Genomic DNA, 18,766 nt, shown 5'->3' with positions numbered 1-18,766 from the left:
AATTTCCGGAGCCCTCCACTACGGCGTCTCTCATAGCCTCAGTCGCTTTGGGACGTTAAACCCCATAAACCAACCAACCAACCAACCACATACATACATACATACATACATACATACATACTTACATACATACATACATACATACATACATACATACATACATACATACATACATACATACATACATACATACATACATACATACATGCATGCATGCATGCATGCATGCATGCATGCATGCATACATACATACATACATACATACATACATGCATACATACATACATACATACATACATACATACATACATACATACATACATACATACATACATACATACATGCATGCATGCATACATACATGCATACATACATACATACATACATACATACATACATACATACATACATACATACATACATACATACATACATACATACATACATACATACATACATACATACATACATACATACATACATACATGCATACATACATACATACATACATACATACATGCATACATACATACATACATACATACATACATACATACATACATACATACATACATACATACATACATACTATCGCGCTCAATATGAGTTGCAACGCGCGGTCATCGACCGGGGCTCGTTCCGTGGTGTGCCTCCTCCAAACAGTCGCTCAGAATTCTGGGCGAAACTTTTTCCTGAGCGGGGGTGCTGTTGTTTCCTGGAACAGCAGTTTCTCCCAGAATTCCGAGCGACTGTTTGGAGGAGGCACACCACGAAACGAGCCCCGGTCGATGACCGCGCGTTGCAACTCATATTGAGCGCGGTAGTACATACATACATACATACATACATACATACATACATACATACATACATACATACATACATACATACATACATACATACATACATACATACATACATACATACATACATACATACATACATACATACATACATACATACATACATACATACATACATACATACATACATACATACATACATACATACATACATACATACATACGTACGTACGTACATACATACATTATTTATTTATTTATCCACAGCGCAGTGCTGCAGCGGTTAAGTGATGTGCTATTGCCCAGCAATGGTAGGTGATGCCAACAGTGGGGCTTGTGCCACTCATGTTGCTCTTCCCGAGCAATCTCTGATGACCAAACATAAATTGCCACCTCCCACAGTGAGCACTTCGCTCACAATCCAGTGGGCAGGAAGTGATGACGTCATAAGGCCAAGCATCCTGAGGCTTTCCCCTCCTTTGTTCACTTTGCGATTATCAAGAGCCATCTCCCCAATTTCTTTTTACCATCGCGTTAAAATGTGTTTCACAAGACTGTGATCACAACACTATACCTACCTTCCTACCGTATCCACAGATTGGGACAAGAACCCGGCGACAACCACGAATGCGAATGAGACGACGGCGGCCGAGATGACTGTGCCCACCATCGACTGGGACACGTCCACCACTTCGCTGCCCTAGGCGCCGCTCTTCGAGCGGTGCTCCGTAGGAGGCAGCGCCGCCAGCCACCGAAACGCCGCGAGCGGCGCAGCGCTGCCGTATTTACCATGTCGGATAACAGTGGAGAAGAGTTTGGCACCGTTCGTCGTGATTTCTCCTTACGCTCACTCACGTTTCTGTAAAATATGCCATTTAATTTTGGTCGAATGCAATATGCAGTGTGATGTTCCTGCCTTTAAAGCTGGCACCCGTGGGAGCTGCTGGTTTAACAAAACCTGCGTCTCAGCCCGTACGTCTCCCAACTAGTATGTAGGGAAGCAGTGATAATCAAATTTACCTTACCATTGCGTAATAAATGCTAGGAGCAGAACAAACATATTCCATTGCTTCAGTTAGTTCGTAGCTTGTCCGAAGGCGTCAGGAAGTATTATTTTATTTAATGTTGATGCTGTCATTATTGCTTTTTTGCGACTAACCAGGCATAATAGCACGAGCATAGGTGGCGGGAAGGGCACCGAATATTAGATAGGCTAAGCCCGGTAGCTTGCTGCTTTATGACTATAGACTAGTTGGTTCCTATTTAAAATGGGAACTGCTAATTCGAAAATTAGCCCTGATGCAACTGAAAAATCGTAGTTGCTTGGACGTTCCCTTGACACGCATACACATACACAACCACAGTTGCGCCTGACAAACGTCAAAACGCGCACATCAGTAAGAAATAACTATGTTTTATAATATTTTGCAACAAATGAAAACTAGAGCGAAGAATACGAAATTGTCGTTTTCAAGCTGATTCCCCTGCCATGCAGTGAAATGACCGTAATGCTGTTGCGGTTTTTCACTTCATTGGGAACCGGTGTCCTGATTGGCTTGTGTTGCTCTCACAGTGGGAGCAGTATGAGACCCCAACTCCGGTGTAAAGATCTTTGTTGTCACCGTTGTCGCACGTCGTAGTCGAAAACTCCCAAAGGAGTGTTACTCAAGCGTTCCTGAGCATAGGGTTTGATGTATTTTGAGTGGAACGACAACAGCTATATAAAATCATATTAATCGTTCTCATCTCTCTCTTCTGCGTCGCCATAGCGAATAGCGCTGAGATGGAACTGAATAAAACTGGCTCCACTCGGACTTCTAATAATACATTTTCAATATCTTGTGATTTTGGAAACAAATGTACTGCGGTAAAATTCTTAACCGACATCTAAGGTCTTTATCACCGCTTATGCTAGCTTCGATAAGCACACTATAGTAACGTGTACCAGACAGACACGACTTCTACAGCAGCTGCTAGCAGGAAGGGGAAATCGCGCAGCAACCCCAACAAACAAACGCGGTAAGCCCAGTTCGATATTCCGTGGTGCTGGACGCGGTCACAACGCCTGGACCGAGCCTCCGCCGTCTCCATCTGATCAGAGGAAAGAGGAAAGCGGCTTGGAGCCTGGCTTCGGAAAAATTTCGCCAGAAGCAGATCTAAGACGGGAAAGGAGTCGCGAATTATTGTTGTTGTTGTTGCCTTGGTGGCATGGCACATACCCACGACGGGAGATAGCCCAGGGTTCAGTGAGGAGTGCCAAAAGAACTGGGGCCAAGCTAATGATCTAGCTTTGGGTAAAAATTCAGAGGAATTAAAGATTGAATCATAAATTAAAAGAAAAATAAAATAAAAATAATTCGAAAAAATTAACGGGCGAAGAGATTAGGCAATTGGATAAAAGAAAAAAATTGCTGAGAAATTTTGCAATCGGAAATTTTGGATACCATTAGCAAGGGAATCTGCCGGTAGCAATTATGCGATTGTGGAGGTATTCGCAAACTTGATGCAATGCGAAACCTCTGGCGCTAGCATCGAAGGAGAGAAGAAGCGGAACCGACAAAGTAAGTCCCATGCGAGTAATTGGAATTTCTAGGTACGTCCTTCTCTGATGTACAACCCTCCGGCACACCACCACCAGAACGTGAAAATTTCTTCTTCTTCTTCATCCTCTTTTTTACCTGGACTTCATCTTCATCGTCTTCTCCTCCTCTCTTTTCTTCTCTTTCCTCTGCACGAGGCAATCTGAAGCGTCTCGCGTGAGCGCGTGCCGTCGCTAGAAGAAGAAGGAAGCTGGTCCGAGTCGTCCGAGTCCTCCTCAGCGCAGGCATATTCTCGGCTGCACACTGCTTACTCTTCATGGAGCCCAACAAACGCCGCACCAGTGGTACCTCGACGAGCAAAAAGAAATCCAAGACGGGAAAGGAGTCGCGAATCCAGCGCGACTCTGTCGAGTCGAAACGCAAATCCACGGTCGGCCCAGTGGAGCTTCTTCCGTCAGTGGTCCCTGCACACCCGCAGGAAGCGGCCCACCCAGAGGCCCCTGTTCCCCCTGCGGTGCCCGTTCCAGAGGAGCCTCGTCCTTCAGTGGCGCCTGCCCAACCGGCCGAACAGGCCCACCCAGAGGCGCCTGTCACCCCAGTGGAGCCTACCCCAGTGGAGCCTGTTACTTCGGTGGCACCTGCCGATCCGGAGGAACCAGTCCAGCCAGAGGCACCCGTTTCCCCTGTGGAGCCTGGCCCGAAGCCTGAGGATAAAAAAGGTAAGATCTTGTATTCAGCTGCTACACTAGGCTTGCGATGGTCTGCGTTCTGCGAGATGAAACTTTTAAATCCAACTGGACGGAGCAACCCTGTACTAAGCAGTAGCAAATATCTTCAAGGAATTAGCAAGGTATGCCTTGTCACCAGCAATACACACGTACAGCGTTTGTCAAAAGTATAGAGCCCCGGGGGTTTGCTTCTGAGCACTATTGTGACGCTCCTGTAGGCCTCATGCAATTCCTACGCATCGGAGAGAGCAGGACCAAAAATCTTCTTACCTTGAGGAGTTGCATTCAAACAAATCACCGATTACTACAAGGAGGAGCACCGGCGCTACCCGGCCCCTTGTAAGGGTCTGGATCGCGCTGACGAGCGCCTCCTCATCAAAATTCTTACTAACACTGTACTGTGCCCGGCGGTGCTTAAACATTTCAATACATCCTTTGATGGCGCGTGCCAGTTCTGTGGGGAGGTGGCTGACACCTTCCACATGGTTTGGGCGTGTCAGTCAAACCCATCTATCCCCCCCAACCCCAACCCCACCAGAGAGGACTAGGAGGCGGCCCTGCTCGGCTGTCAGGACCTAAAGACCCAAAAGGCCTTGGTTCACCGGACGCGGGCGGCGTTGCTTGCCAATGGGGCCCCGGAATAGGGGCTCCACCTAGTATTGTTAGGGGAAAGGGCCAATAGGGCCTACCCCAATCACCTCTCTGTAAATATTTATTGCATTATAAATGTTTTTCACCACCACCATTACGAGCAAAGCAGTGCGGCCCAGAAGCAAACCCCCTGGGCTCTAAACTTTTGACAAAGGCTGTACGTTTAACGAAGGAAGGCCGCTGAAAAGAAGCTACGCCGATATAAACTAAACAAAAACCTCCCAGCGTTCTTCATTTTCCCGGGGAGAATAAATTCGGAGCCCTACACTAAAGCGTACCTCATAGCCCCAAGTATAGCTTTCAGGTAAAATTCCATTCATTTTTTAGAGCGCAGCTCTTTGGCGTCCGTTCCTGGGTTTCGCGTCGGCGTCGGCCTCGTAACCAGCTCCGCCCCCAATGTCACGCTTTTCAATTGGTCGAAATGCTCGTGACGTCACAGTGCGCGAATTTCAAATGGGGCCAATTGTACTTTGGCTAGTAACCATGCAACCAATCAAAGGGATCGTATAGTGATGCTGCAACTAAGTTGGACTGAGTTTAGTTAATTGCTTAATTAATCAATTAGCCTAATTAATATAGAGGAGAATTAAGAGGTCAGAAGAAAAGAAAAGAAAGACGCGCGCCGCAGCGTCCGCGGAAGGAGACGCTGCTGAAAAAAAAAAAACATAAGTACGAAGCCGCGTTCCCTCCACCACCACGCACTTCCCCACTCAGTAAGACGTTGCTCGTTTCATATACGTTGTGTCGAACATCCTAGACAGTTCCAACAATTGACAGGTTAATGACAGAACACGATGGATAGAAATACAATAATATAAATATGAAATAGCCTAATTAACCTTTCTAGTTAGACCGCATAAATCAATAAAACCGGGAACGAAATTGGTCGAGTTGGGGAATCGAACCAGGGTCTCCGGAGTGCGATACGAGCACGCTAGCCACTCCGTAATGCCAGCTGAATGGTTTGGAATGAACAAAGGCGCGTCTAGCTAATACGGCGTCTTCGTTCACTCCCATCTTCCCCCTTTCCCTTACGGCGAGGTGCAGGTGTCCACCCAGATATGCGAGAGAGATACATTTCCTTTCCTCAAAAAATAAATTTACCGTCCAGCAAGGCGTACAGCCGAATTGGCGATGGCGTTCTGTGGACTCCCTGGCAGCGTTGCAGGACGCTGTCGCGTTCCACTCTTACAGGCGAAGCTTAACATGTTAACCACACATCAGTAGCACACGCAGACAGCCAATGGACGCGTCATTCGCTGGCAGCACTTGATTCATCATTCACAACCACATTCTTAACGTACGCTCCCTTGCCGCACATGCCAAGGACGTACACCACGATCACATTCTGCGCCATTCCTCTGTACTTTGCTTTGCTGAAACCTGGATGGATCCCGAAGAGCCTCTCGAAATCATAGATTTCCTATACTGCTGTGGTGCTCGCAGAGACCACAACAGAAAGGCGGGAGTCGCTATCTACTTGCGCACAGGTCTCTCTGCAATACCAGTCGAAATGTTTGGCACGTCACATGAAGTTGGCGAACTGTGCGCCGCAAAGTTGCCCAACGGCTTGCTGGTAGTAGCTGCCTACTTCGCCCCTACCGCACTCACGAAAGACGTCGTGCACTTCCTGCAACTCGCATTAACCGTCCATCGATCCACACCGATGTTAGTAGTGGGGGACTTTAATGTTGACATAAAGACAAACAGCAATTTCCTAACACTTATGCGGGAGAACATCCCGTTCCTCTCGCTCGTAACGCGTCCCACGGCTGTGACAACCTCGCGAGGCACTTGTATAGATCTCGTCTTTGAGAATCAAGCATTGGTGTACCAAGTCGAACATATATCAGTCTATTTCCCCGACCACAAAGCTTCCTTCATGACTGTCAAGAACTGTTAGTGGAGTCTTTGTTAAAGGAATACGTGTGAAAAATAAAAAAAAATTCTGTGATAGCGCATACATGTGTTGCTCGATTTCTTTGCCTCAATCTATCGAAAAGGTGAAACAGCTTATTTGCTGCGCTCAAATTTCGCATTAGGAAGTAACGTAATCGTCGGTAATTTTTTTTTTTTTTTGAAGAAGTAGAGACCTGAAAGTAGCGGACGAACGTAACTCCGGCGCAGACTTGGCCGCCTTTCACAGCAAGGAGCGCACCTGTTGTAGCATAAGCTCGCCGCTGCATGAGCTGCAAGGGCTGCAATCCGATCTTTGTAGCGGATGCTGCTGCGTACTCAGTTTTCTAGCATTGCCAATTTTAAGCATAAATCGCTGTATTGTCGACTGCACAGGCAAGCACATGCGATATTTCATCAGGATCTCGGTTTGAAGCTTCTGTCTCTTAATGTCCCGCGTGGTAAACGTTGCATCGTACACACATAGCGTTTCTCGGTTACCGCAGGATGAATGCTTTGAAAGCAACTTGCGTACAACAACAATGGAGATTGGCTCCCCACACGTCACTCGAGAATATGAAGGAAGCATTTTTATGGCGCCACGATAGCAACTGGAGAGCCGGTCACAGTGCTGCTGCTAAGCTACATTCTAAAAGCGACACTACGGCCTCTCATTAGGAGATCATTATATTAATGCAGACTTAACTGCAACGAAAATTTTCTTTGGAACCCATTTGTTTCAATTTCAAACTTTCACAGCTCTGTTGAACCTGCCGCCGTTGCTGCTCCATCCGAAAAACAATATATGCTGATTTAACAAGACAACGTCACAAGGAGATAGCGCTTCTGCTGCGGAACCTGTTTCTGCGTAAAGCATGCTGGTCAGCTCGCAGTGCCGTAAAGGAACTCCAGTACATGAATCACTGAGAAACTTTGGGCGTGCGCTGGAAAATCACGAAAATATAAAAGCCCTCCCTTTCCGGCTCATATTGTCGGTATGGTCTCTTTCGCCTTGCTCGAAAAAGCATCATTATTTTACTTCTGAAATGGTGCAGCTCGTAGCAAAAATGTATAGTCCCTCTCCTGCCTGATGAAAATACCTGAAGTGGTCAAACTGGTTTTAAAATACTCATTGAACCTGGTATCGAGTGGTTTCAGCTGCACCGCATGGTAATTTTGAATTACTCCCTTCATTCACTGCTCTCTTCCTCGCGTCCGTCAACCGGCGATTGCTTTATGCGTCATTTTCTGCCTGCGGAAACACCCCAAGGTCGTGCTTGACTGATTCGCTACCGACACTTGAGTTCGAACGAACAGCCCGGCAGCTGCGCCCTGCTGGCAATTTTTTTTCCTTGACAGTACTACAGCCGCAGGACGACGGGACTACATCGACAACGTCAGTACTAGAAAGCTTTAGCACTCTTGTATGGTCAATACGCTAACTATGCTAACCACGACCGCGAGGAAAATGCGGGCAGATGCATCTCAAACTGTAGAAACGGTCACGCGTTGCCGTACTGGCCGTTTTAAGTGCGCGGCTCTGCTAAAACGTTCTCTACAAGCAGCCCACAAAATACAAGCTATTATTACAATGATTTACGGCGACCCTTTGATTCCCGGCTGATTTCATTTCACGGTGAGCTCTGAGGGGCCTGACAACAGTAGCTCGAGGCTGGTGTTGTCAGTTACGAGCGATATCTTTGCTGGGGTCTTGTAACCACACAGAGCCTCCAACGTCTAAGATCCTAGCTGACACTTCTTCCGTCGTCTGCAGATTCAGGCCCCTCAACGGCAGCCCTGGGCCGAACGAGATCAATTTCAGCGCCGGGAAATGCTGCACGAAAGGTAAGCAGACACGGCAGCACATTTCAGAGAGGACGGTAGCACAACTAGGTCCTCAAAGATCCACTTGATCACAGGCGAGGTAGTTGTGCACAATTGTCTGAAACCACACGTAGCACATGCAAGAGTGCAAGATGCAGGTAGGGCGAACATTTGCCCTTGCTACAAAATGCGATAGAAAAAAGGCGCGTCTGTTAATGGGACCCTTGGGTGCCGTGGTCTGCGATGAAGAAACCCAATATGTCGCATGAAACTTATCCAAATAACAGGCGGTAGGACAATATCAATAACTCTTTCACTCTCCCTTTGTGCACAGGTTATCCTTCTCCCAGTGACACTCCTTATCCCTTACACTATTTCTTTCGAAAAATAATTGATTTGTCTCATTGTCTGTCCCATTGTGAACAGGCACCCGGAGCGGTGCCAAAGCGTCAATGTTTTTACGTTTTTAAGCATGAAATGCTTTTAGCTCCCGTTGTCGGCAGTGTGGTGACGTCACGCCGAGACCGAGAGCCAACATCCGGGCGCTGAATTCCACTCATCCGGGCACTGAAACGAGAACATCAGGGCACCGTACGAGATTTAACGAGACTCTCTAAGCCCTCCTACAGGACCGGCATACAAGCGCCGGTAGCTTCGCGCCGAACGGGTGGTGGCGTTCCTACCTTCCTGAACGGTGCGGCTCGGGTGTCCACCGAGATGACAGAGAATTACTGCGTAATTTCCTTTCCTCAAAAAGCGTCGCGTTCAAAGAACAAGGCATCGCGCCGAATGGGTGGTGGCGTTCCGCGGACTACCTGGCAGTGCTACACGCTATCGCGTTCCACTCCTAAAGGCGAAGCTTAAGCGTCATTAATTAGCAGTTAATTAGTATTTCGCCATTAATCAGTCATTAGTCACTAATTAGTAATTTGCCATTACTTCGTCATCAGTTGTGTGACGTATCCAGTGGTGACATCACCAGTGTCACATAGGCAAAGTGGTGCGGAAAACGCTTTCGCCTCTACGCACTTTACACAGTTTCGAACGCGCTGCATATACCGTATTGTGCGTTTTTATCGTAGAGACTTTCAAAGATTTTCCCGCCTCAACCGCTCGATCGTTTGCGGTGAAACTGCACACAGAGTTTGCGCAATACGGTAACTTTTGTATCGTAGCAAGTTTTACAACGGTACTCACTTATTTGAGCCCTGCATGATGCGAAATCGTAGTTGTCTGCGTAGAGATAGTCGAAACAAAACTCGCAGACGCCGTTTTTTCGCTGAAAGGCGGCAGTGGCGCCATCTGTTTTCAGCAGTGAAAAGCGTCACGACAAAGTGCCGCGGCGATTTTGCAAATAACATCACCTGAAAGGTAAAGCCTCGTTAAATCAGTTGTTCTGATATCTTTTTTCGCTCAGTTAGCCGAAAAAACGGCATATTCAAAGGGCACGCGTACAGTGTAGGCACGCGCTTCATGCAACGCTCACCTCGGCTACCTCGGCGCCTTGTCGTGACGCTTTTCACTGCTGAAAACAGATGGCACCACTGCCGCCCTTCAGCGAAAAAATGGCGTCTGCGGGTTTTGGTTCGACGATCTCTACGCAGACAACTACGATTTCGCATCATGCACGGCTCAACTAAGTAAGTACCGTTGTAAAGCTTGCTACGATACGAAAGTTACCATATTGTGCAAGCTCTGTGCGCAGTTTCACCGCAAACGATCGAGCGGTTGAGGCGGGAAAATTTTTGAAAGTCTTTACAATAAAAACGCACAATACGGTACATACTTGTCAGGCCTGCGTCTCGTCGTGTACGCGTACGCTTCGTGTTATGCCCGCGAACATTTCATGCTTACTCTACTCTCGGTTACGGGAGAGGCAGTGATTTTTGTCTTTGTGAGGGACTGTGGTCCCTTTGTATGAATTATGGGTCCAATAAACTTCTCTTCAATGCTCAAGGCTCACACGTATGTTTCGGTCTGACGCCGTTAGGCCGCAGTCCCGGCTCACTGTAAGCTCACAACCATTTGGCGGCGCACCCGTTGCGTAGACTTTCGACCGGTCATGTATGTCACCCACGTTAACTATCTTTTGACGCACCCATTTCCAACCGAAGGACAAAGATTTACTTATACCAGAAGACTCTGCCAATACACTGCCACAGTAACGAACCCTGGCACTAGTTCGGAGTACGCCTCTAAGTCAAGGCACAGAATGTTGAATTTACACGTTTTTTAAGGTTATGTTTTAACCATGTGTTTCCAATAGCAAACACGAAAGTTCGAGGTAGGATATCCGTTATAATTTAATGTAGATTTATAGGGCTGCGTTCGAATATATGTGTTTTCTATTCGTTTTACTGTGGTTTGTAGATCTGCTTCTTGAAATTAGCCACTGGGACTTACATGTCCAGTTCAATTAATAAAATGGTATCGTCTAGTACCTAATTTTCTTGACCTATCCTTATCTCAGTACACCAGTTAGCCTGAACTGTAGCGAACAAAGGCCGAATGTGTATATGCATGATTTTGCAAGATTTGATGCTACATCGTTTTGATTGTTTTTAGGTGTGCATTTAAAATTGGTCCCTTTTTCTGATACCCGTGCAAAAATCGTGGTTGAAAATTTTGCGTGTATTTTCAACTCTTTTACAGGAAGGTAAATTGCAATTGACATGACTTCGTGACATTTAGGATATTCCTTTACGCAGAGTCATCAATTTGTTTTCAATTGAATAACCTTGAAGTATCTAGCGCAGCAGCATTTAAAATGATACCAGTGTTATTTTTTCGCTTTTCTTCCTAATTCACTGTGGCGAGCGCTTGTTTCTTCAGATCCATCACCTGCAATTGATTTCACATTTCTTTAGGTACAGCTGAACCGAGTCATCTTAAAAAAATTACGAGGAACTTTAGCGGCTAAAGTGCTGAAAGGCGAAAGCCTGAGTGCTGCATTCTGCTACGTGATTGTTCACTGCACATTTTGTTGGTGCATTAATTAAGTGCCAATTAATGACGCTTAAGCTTCGCCTTTAGAAGTGGAACGCGAGAGCGTGTTGTAGCGCTGCCACGGAGTCCAAGGAACGCCACCACCCGTTCGGCGCGATGCGTTGCCCTTTGAACGCAACTCTTTTTGAGGAAAGGAAATGGGGCTGTAATTCTCTGTCATCTCGGTGGACACCTCAGCCGCACCGTACAGGAAGGGAGGAAGTGTGAGTGAAAGAAGAAAGAGGGGCCGTAATGAAGAAAATGAAAATTGTATTTGAGGAAAGGAAATTACGCATTAACTGTCTCACATGTCTGAGTAGACACTAGTCGAAAATTGTATTTGAGGAAAGGAAGTTGCGCAGTAACTGTCTCACATATTTCGGTGGACACCCGTCAAAATTCGGGCGCGGTGACGTCACGACAATTTGGACCAATCTGAAACGCGGACAATTACGCCTTGCTCGTCGGTAAATTGGTTTCTGAGGAAAGGAAATGTATCTGTCTCTCATATCTCAGTGGACACCTAAACCTCACCGTAACGGGAAGGGAGGAAGATGGGAGTGAACGAAGACACCGTATTCACTAGACGCACCTTTGTTCATTCAAAACCATCATGCTGGCATGGCGGAGTGGAAGCGTGCTCGACTCGCACTCCGGAGACCGGGGTTCGATTCCCAAGCTCGGCAAATTTCTTACTTGGTTTTATTTATTTATCTGGTCGGACTAGAAAGGTTAATTAGACTAATTAGTTAGGTAAGCAATTAACTAAACTCAAACCTACTTGGAGCATCACTATACGACCCCTTTAATTGGTTGCATGGTTAGTAGCCAAAGTACAATTGGCCCCGATTGAAATTCGCGCACTGTGACGTGACGACCGTTTCGACCAACTGAAAAGCGTGACATTCTCTGTCGACAGCTCCTGCTTACAACGATGAGGCATTAAAGGCTTCCGCCTTAAAATATCGTTAGAACAGAAAGGCGGGTTGGTATTTGAGCCACATTTTGTACGCCTACAGCGAGTGACGCCGAAGAATTTCAGAAGCCTACCTTTCTGTAAACCTACTTTAAAAGCAGCGTCTACACTGCTTAGGCCTTGTAAGCCAGCTTGTAAAGGTACCTGGAAAGGTCTTCCAAGGCGAAAACATTTACGCGCAGAAACGTTGCATCTGTATCCTTTCTGACTTCTTCGTTTTGTCACTTCGTGCAGCAGTCCGATGCAACAAGGAAGGCCTCCACGCTCGCAGTGAAGCCCAGCGCAGCGTTCAGGATGCGGAACCTGCCAAGACACTCCACCACCAGCCTGGCCCCGTCGTCGAAGAGTACTACCCGTCGCTCCGTGTCGATTGCAGATCAAGAAGCAGCATTCTCCAATCAGGGCGTGGACGAAAGGAGAAAGGTGAGGCCCACCATGTTAAGTGTCGTGGTTGCACTTGTCCGTGTAAGAGAGGGAGAGAGAGCAGGTAGACTGGTTTCTTGCAAACACAAAGTGAACAAGGAATGCAAAGACTCAGGGAGGTTTTCAACGTTTCATCGAGAGGGCTTGTCCTCTTCCTCTTGTGAAAATGTTGGCAAGCTTCCTCAGGCTTCCCCCTTCCTTGTTCACCTTATGGTCATACGTGTGGCACTCAAAACCTCATATCTTCCACTGCGACCACAGTAATTGAATGTCTCGTGCAATAAACGATGCCACTGTCAGCGGCGATCAAATACAAGTCTCTTATGCGACTGCAAAGGTATAGGGCGCCTATCGTCCGCAGATGTAGACGGCAGAAGCACAGCAAAGACGACATGACGATATATATAGTTCGACTTCTGTCTTTTATGCTGGTCCAACAGCCCACATATCTGCTTTGACACCTAGCGGCACCCACGGGCATGACAGGTGCACGTTAGGGCTCTGACTCGACTGGAAATTCTGAGAGCAACTATGACGTTGAAAGTGTTGGCCAGTTGCGCTGAATGCAATGCTGACACGCTTCTGTCATGTTTTTCACGCTCCGTTTTTAAGCATTAAATGCTGTTTGCTCCGTTACGTTGTCGGCGCGTCTCGGGTGGCCTTGGCGCCAGGACGAAGGAGAACGCGGCGACGAACCTAAGCGAACTTTGGCGAAGCTTTCTGTCCGCCCGGTGATACGTGTTGCGCTGCCGCCGGAGCAGCGCATGCGTCAGCATCGTCTTCCTGGTCCCGCGGTGGGCGCAGCTGTGGCGCGGCGCGAAGGACTCTAAGTTTTGCGAGGCAGCCCGAGAGGCGCAAGCGTAGTTGTGGTGGCACTTAAGCTAGGCGAACGCGGCGCGTAGTTTGCCGCCATTACGTAAGGCACGCTAACCATATAAAACACCGTTAATTAGTTACTCACTGACTCACTTTATTTATTCGAGCTGTTTGCCATTAGGCATAATGAAAAAGGGAAAGAAAGTTATAAAAAGGAGTGCAAACAAGCCTCGCTTAAAAAGCGGCAGAAGTTCGCGACAAAGCGATTATGATGAGTCCACTTGCGATAGTCGCCTGCAACGTCCCATCGCAGGCCAACCTTTCTTAGGACATTTCGTCTCACGGAAGCTGTAGCCGGGCAAGTCCACAGCAAATGGTTTTCGTCACACTGGTCGGGCGCAACACCACAATGAGGACACTTGTCAGTCACTTCGTAATGTTTGTCACGCCACCGATGACGCACAGAAGGAGTCAGAGCCGCTCCTGCCCGAATCCGGGGCACAGATACCTGCTCCTCCCGAGTGAGACTCCGGGGGAGAGGGTACGAACACGGAGGAATTAGAGCGCGTGTTCGCTGACGCAAAGACTGTTTCTCGGAAACATGGGACAGGAACGGATCTGAGGGAAGAGGGGAAGGTGGAGGGATATCGCATGTGTCAAAGTGTGTCACTGCATCCACATCAATATTATGCGGATCCTAGGCATGCCCGCGAATCCAATGTATACGCACAGGACAGGTTAAGTGACTGACTCACTTACGAGCTCTAATTTGTTTTTCGTCAACGTGGTGCTCGCCGCATGTCTTATTTTGAACCAAATGTTTTACGAAATCATCTATTACATGTATTACATGAAAGTAGGACGCAGGAGACAACGAACTGAAAAAAAATCCTAAAATCTGAAATCCGTCGTGAAATTATTAGGCCAGGCATAATTTTGAGTTCGTTACAATTTGTGGCATTCGACATGAATCTGTATATTTTTTTGCCGCGGACATTAAATTCGAGTGGATTTGCTCGGAACATCCCGGGTGCATCACATTTTGTCTATTTTATTAGCATACCAGCGTCACACAAAAGAAAACGAAGCAACAACAGGGTTGATTAGAAAACAATATACGTTTCCTTTTTCGCCATGTGGTCATATGTGCTTGCACCTCCTTCCTCACAGTCGAAGAGCACCGAGGGGAAATGGAGGACGGCTGGCGCTGAGCAGGACACGACCAGCAGCACGACGCCCTCTGTCGCACCCATTCAGCGACGCCTGGACACCCCGGGCATGGTTCAAAGACTCCTCGCGGCTACTGGTTTGCGTGGTGCTGGTGCTAAGACGCCTCCGTGCATCATGAGCCCTGACAGCCGGGGCGTCAGGTCCTCTATCAAGCAATCAGCAATTATCCAACGCAGCCATTTCGTCCCCAGCGAGGTCAGTTCTTCATCAGCGAACTTCTCAAAGATTGTCCATTCGGAATATACATGGTGTGTCACCTAAGCCTTTAGGCCGGGGGTCCCGTGACAGTCGCTAGACTTTGGGACCCTCGCCTGTATACTGAATTTATGTAACCTATTTGTACACAATAAATTCGTATCGTATCTTCTTATCTTACACAATTAAAAAAAAAGGATTTTTGAGTTAGAAGCGCACTTTTGCGTCTTAGTATTGTTTATACATCAGAACACAGCTAACACGTGCTAACTAGTACGCTGCTTAACAAATACTGAATAGTAAACTTTTTAATTCTTACAGTTAAGCTCCTTAATTATAGATACGCGTATAGCCCACCGTAAGTGACATCCATATCAGTTTTTAGAATTTCGAAAACGTGGTTACCCGTGGCGCTATCGCACAGCAAATTTTCGCTACATCGCACAAAAATGCATGCGCTTTCCAGAAGCGTGCAGGCAAAGTAACTCCTCCACTGCACGCAAGTCGTCGAAATATCCCAAATTTGTTGGCCCACAGCGTCGTGGGTGAACGCGTTTTCTAAATTTTAAAAGCTGATATGGATATTACTTACGATGGTTACACGCCTGTCAGTAATTGGGGGAACAACCGGTAAAAGTTAGGCAGTTAACTATTTAATATTAGGTCACCAGCCCGCTAGTTAGCGCGTCTTAGCTGTATTCTGATGTACTGCGCTGGTAACAATGATACGCGAAAAAAAGCGCTCTTCTAACTGAAAAAACCTATATTTAAAAACTGCGTAAAGTAGTAGGTGAAACAGCCTCTATATGCCTTCTCCTTTGTGCGTGACGACCGTCTGCAGTTGGGCCTAATTGGTATTGATTTGAGAACGCAAGGAAGCAGTCCTCTGGCACAGAGCCTCTTTTGTGTGCCTCGTTTTGTGCTGTGTCAACACGTTGTCTTCTTAACACGTTGTGGTTTCTCACCATGCTCTTTATTCTACTTTGTGCATTTATCCCTTCAGACCCATGAAACCTGGCGTCCTGGTGCTAAAAAGACCCTGGCTGTCATCGCGGCGCTAACACTGACGACCTGTCTGGGAATTTTGTTGATCCGGATGATGTACTGGGTGAAATCCATTGCAGCACACGACTCCTGCACGACTGACGCTTGCGAGGCCTACTCCAAGAACCTGCTCGAGTCTATCAATAAGTCGGTCGACCCGTGCCAGAGCTTCACACAGTTCGTCTGCGGCGGCTGGGAACAGAGGCACCTGAGCAGTGTGCGTGAGACCCACATCTTTGACATCCTAGACAACTTGCGCCGAACCGCACTTGCCATGGACATTCCGGCCAGGGGTCAGAGCGAAGTGCAGCGGGCAGCGAAACTATTCCTGAGCTGCGATGACGTGTTAAATGGAAGGAGCGACCAGTTGCCAGCCGTTAAGCGAGCGCTGGAAAGCGCTGGTATCGTCTGGCCGGAACAGCCGAGCGAAGCTGATGCCTTGTACACACTCCTGCACAGCTCCCTGGTGCTCGGTTGGGGCAGCATACTCGACTTCGTCATTGACCGGTCTCCACAGCAGGACGCTTTCGTAATCAAAGCTGGCAGGGCATTCTTACTGGTCCTTAACCAGGCCCGCGGCTTCAAGACGGAAGGTGCGAGAGTAGCTTATTTCAAGCAGTTGCGGCGAAGTTTCCAGAGGAACCTTTCCGGACGCGGCACTGCAATAGTGAGCTATGAAGACACAGTCGTCATCGAAAGCGTTTACATAGAAAGGCTCGCCAAGCCCTATTTTACTCAAGAACACGACAGTATTCTATCGCAGCTTGAACATGTGACAGATATAAACGGTACGCTCCTTTCTGTGGATCGCTGGTTGACCAACCTCGCCATATTGAACATCACCTTCCCCAAAGGCGTAAACATAACGACAACCAGTTCCGAATACTTCAGGGCAGTGCTGGAGCTTTGGGCTGCGCTAGGCGAGGACCGTTTTCATTTGCTGGTGTCGTGGTGCACAGTGCAGGTGGCTGCCCTATACGCTAACCAGGAGTTGATCTCAAACTTCTATGTTAGCAACCCGAAAATGGCGACGAACTATCATGGAATCTTCTGCGTAAGTCGTGCCATGTCCCTATCAGCCCATTCGCTGTTTTCCAGCTACGTCGCTGCCATCCAGCAGAGTGACGCCGGCGAAGACGCCCAAACGACCGTTATGTCCGTTCGCGACGCATTTCGGAGGCGGCTCTTCAGATGGGCATACTCCGACCCGAACATCACAGTCGTCTCTAACTGGAACTCGCTAGAAGTGGTGTTCCGCAATTTCGCCACCACAAATTACACGTCGCCCTTTGGCGACTTGTCGGATATGACTGATTCGCTAGTGGACAACTGGCACAAGGTCACGCAGCTGGCAGGAAGCGCCCCGGGTACTTTCGCCATGCCCTACTTACTCAACAGACTCCATTATCGCGTGGAACTGCCCCATGAGCGAGACTTCCAGCTCATGCCTTACGCGCTATCCTTCCCACTATTCCACGATGACCTCACAGCGGCCATCAACTATGGCGGCCTCGGGGCGGTTGTGAGCAGAGCATTGGGCAGGCTCTTCATCGATGCTTACGAGGCGGCAGGCTCAGCACAAGCCAGGAGGATAGAAATGGTGCTCAACTGCGTCCAAGGACACGCGCCCACCGACGAGGACAGCAGCGTCGACACTGGGGCCGAGGCTTTCGGTATGGGTGCAGTGGTGGACGCGTATAAGAGCGTGGCCCCGTCGGATCGGTCCGTCTCGGGGCTGGAGGAGTACACCGGGACTCAGCTGCTCTTCATCGCGGAGTGTTATCACAAGTGCAGAGGCAGAGCGAAAAGGAACCCGGAAACGGTGTGCGACATACCATTGAAGTACTTTCCGGAGTTCGCGGCCGCCTTTCATTGCGATCCGCGTACGCCAATGCACCCTTTGCAGCGCTGCGGCCTCTTGTAAGGTGCGTTGGTGCCGGTAGCAAAATCTTGTCGTGCTTTGTGTTAGTCGTAGGGACTTTTAACTTTAGTACGCGAGCACTCTTTCATTTATAAGTGTCGATGCGTGCTGACGCCTAATACCCGACGCATTTGCTAGTACTGTGATTCTGATTTTCTGCCTGCTTCTGGAGATCACCGCAGATGCACTGAATTTCAGCGTTGTGTCAGTGCGCGTTATAGGAAGTGCCACGCTTGAGGCCTATGACGCAAATAATTGTGTGCAGTGCGCAATGCTTTGGTGCGCTCTTTTTTTTTTCGAGCACGCAATGGCGGATAATGTAAAATTCACAGCGTCATTTACTGGCAATTGCGTACAATGTACAGTTCTCAAGTAACACTTGTTGCTGGGCTAGTTGGTGCATTTTTCTTCGTACCAAAGCTAGCGCAAAACACGACACACACAAGAAAGGTAGACAGGACAACGCGCTACTGACAACTGATCCTTTATTGGAAAGAAACACGTAATATATAGGCATACCGTCAACCCACCTATCAGCTGCAGCAAACGTCACAATGATGTAAAGGGTCATAAAAGCGATAAAACCCTTATAAAAATGGTCTATAGACTTTCTATAGACTTTTTATAGACTCTATAGCCATCCTATAGACTTTTCTTTTTGTCTATAGACAGTCTATAGAAAATCTATGGACTAAAGTCTATAGCTGCTTCAATTTCCTTTTGTCTATAGACGG

At 47.7% G+C, this 18,766-nt stretch overlaps 1 protein-coding gene across 1 annotated transcript; it reads left to right on the top strand.

Moving 5' to 3' along the window:
• Positions 1–3,209: 3,209 nt before the first annotated feature.
• Positions 3,210–18,453, top strand: LOC149340785 (endothelin-converting enzyme 2-like). The gene is made up of 5 exons (XM_089551343.1): positions 3,210–4,062; positions 8,393–8,463; positions 12,638–12,826; positions 14,813–15,067; positions 16,071–18,453. Exons 1-5 carry the CDS (start codon positions 3,660–3,662, stop codon positions 18,033–18,035), a joined length of 2,883 nt encoding a protein of 960 aa, XP_089407469.1. The 5' UTR covers positions 3,210–3,659; the 3' UTR covers positions 18,036–18,453.
• The last annotated feature ends 313 nt before the right edge of the window (positions 18,454–18,766 follow it).

This window comes from Amblyomma mixtum, chromosome 6 (assembly GCF_055824585.1).
Source record: "Amblyomma mixtum isolate Tamu chromosome 6, ASM5582458v1, whole genome shotgun sequence".
NCBI lineage: Eukaryota > Metazoa > Arthropoda > Arachnida > Ixodida > Ixodidae > Amblyomma > Amblyomma mixtum.
The sequence above is the reverse complement of the archived record's forward strand: the minus strand, read 5'-3'. Positions and strand labels throughout refer to the sequence as shown.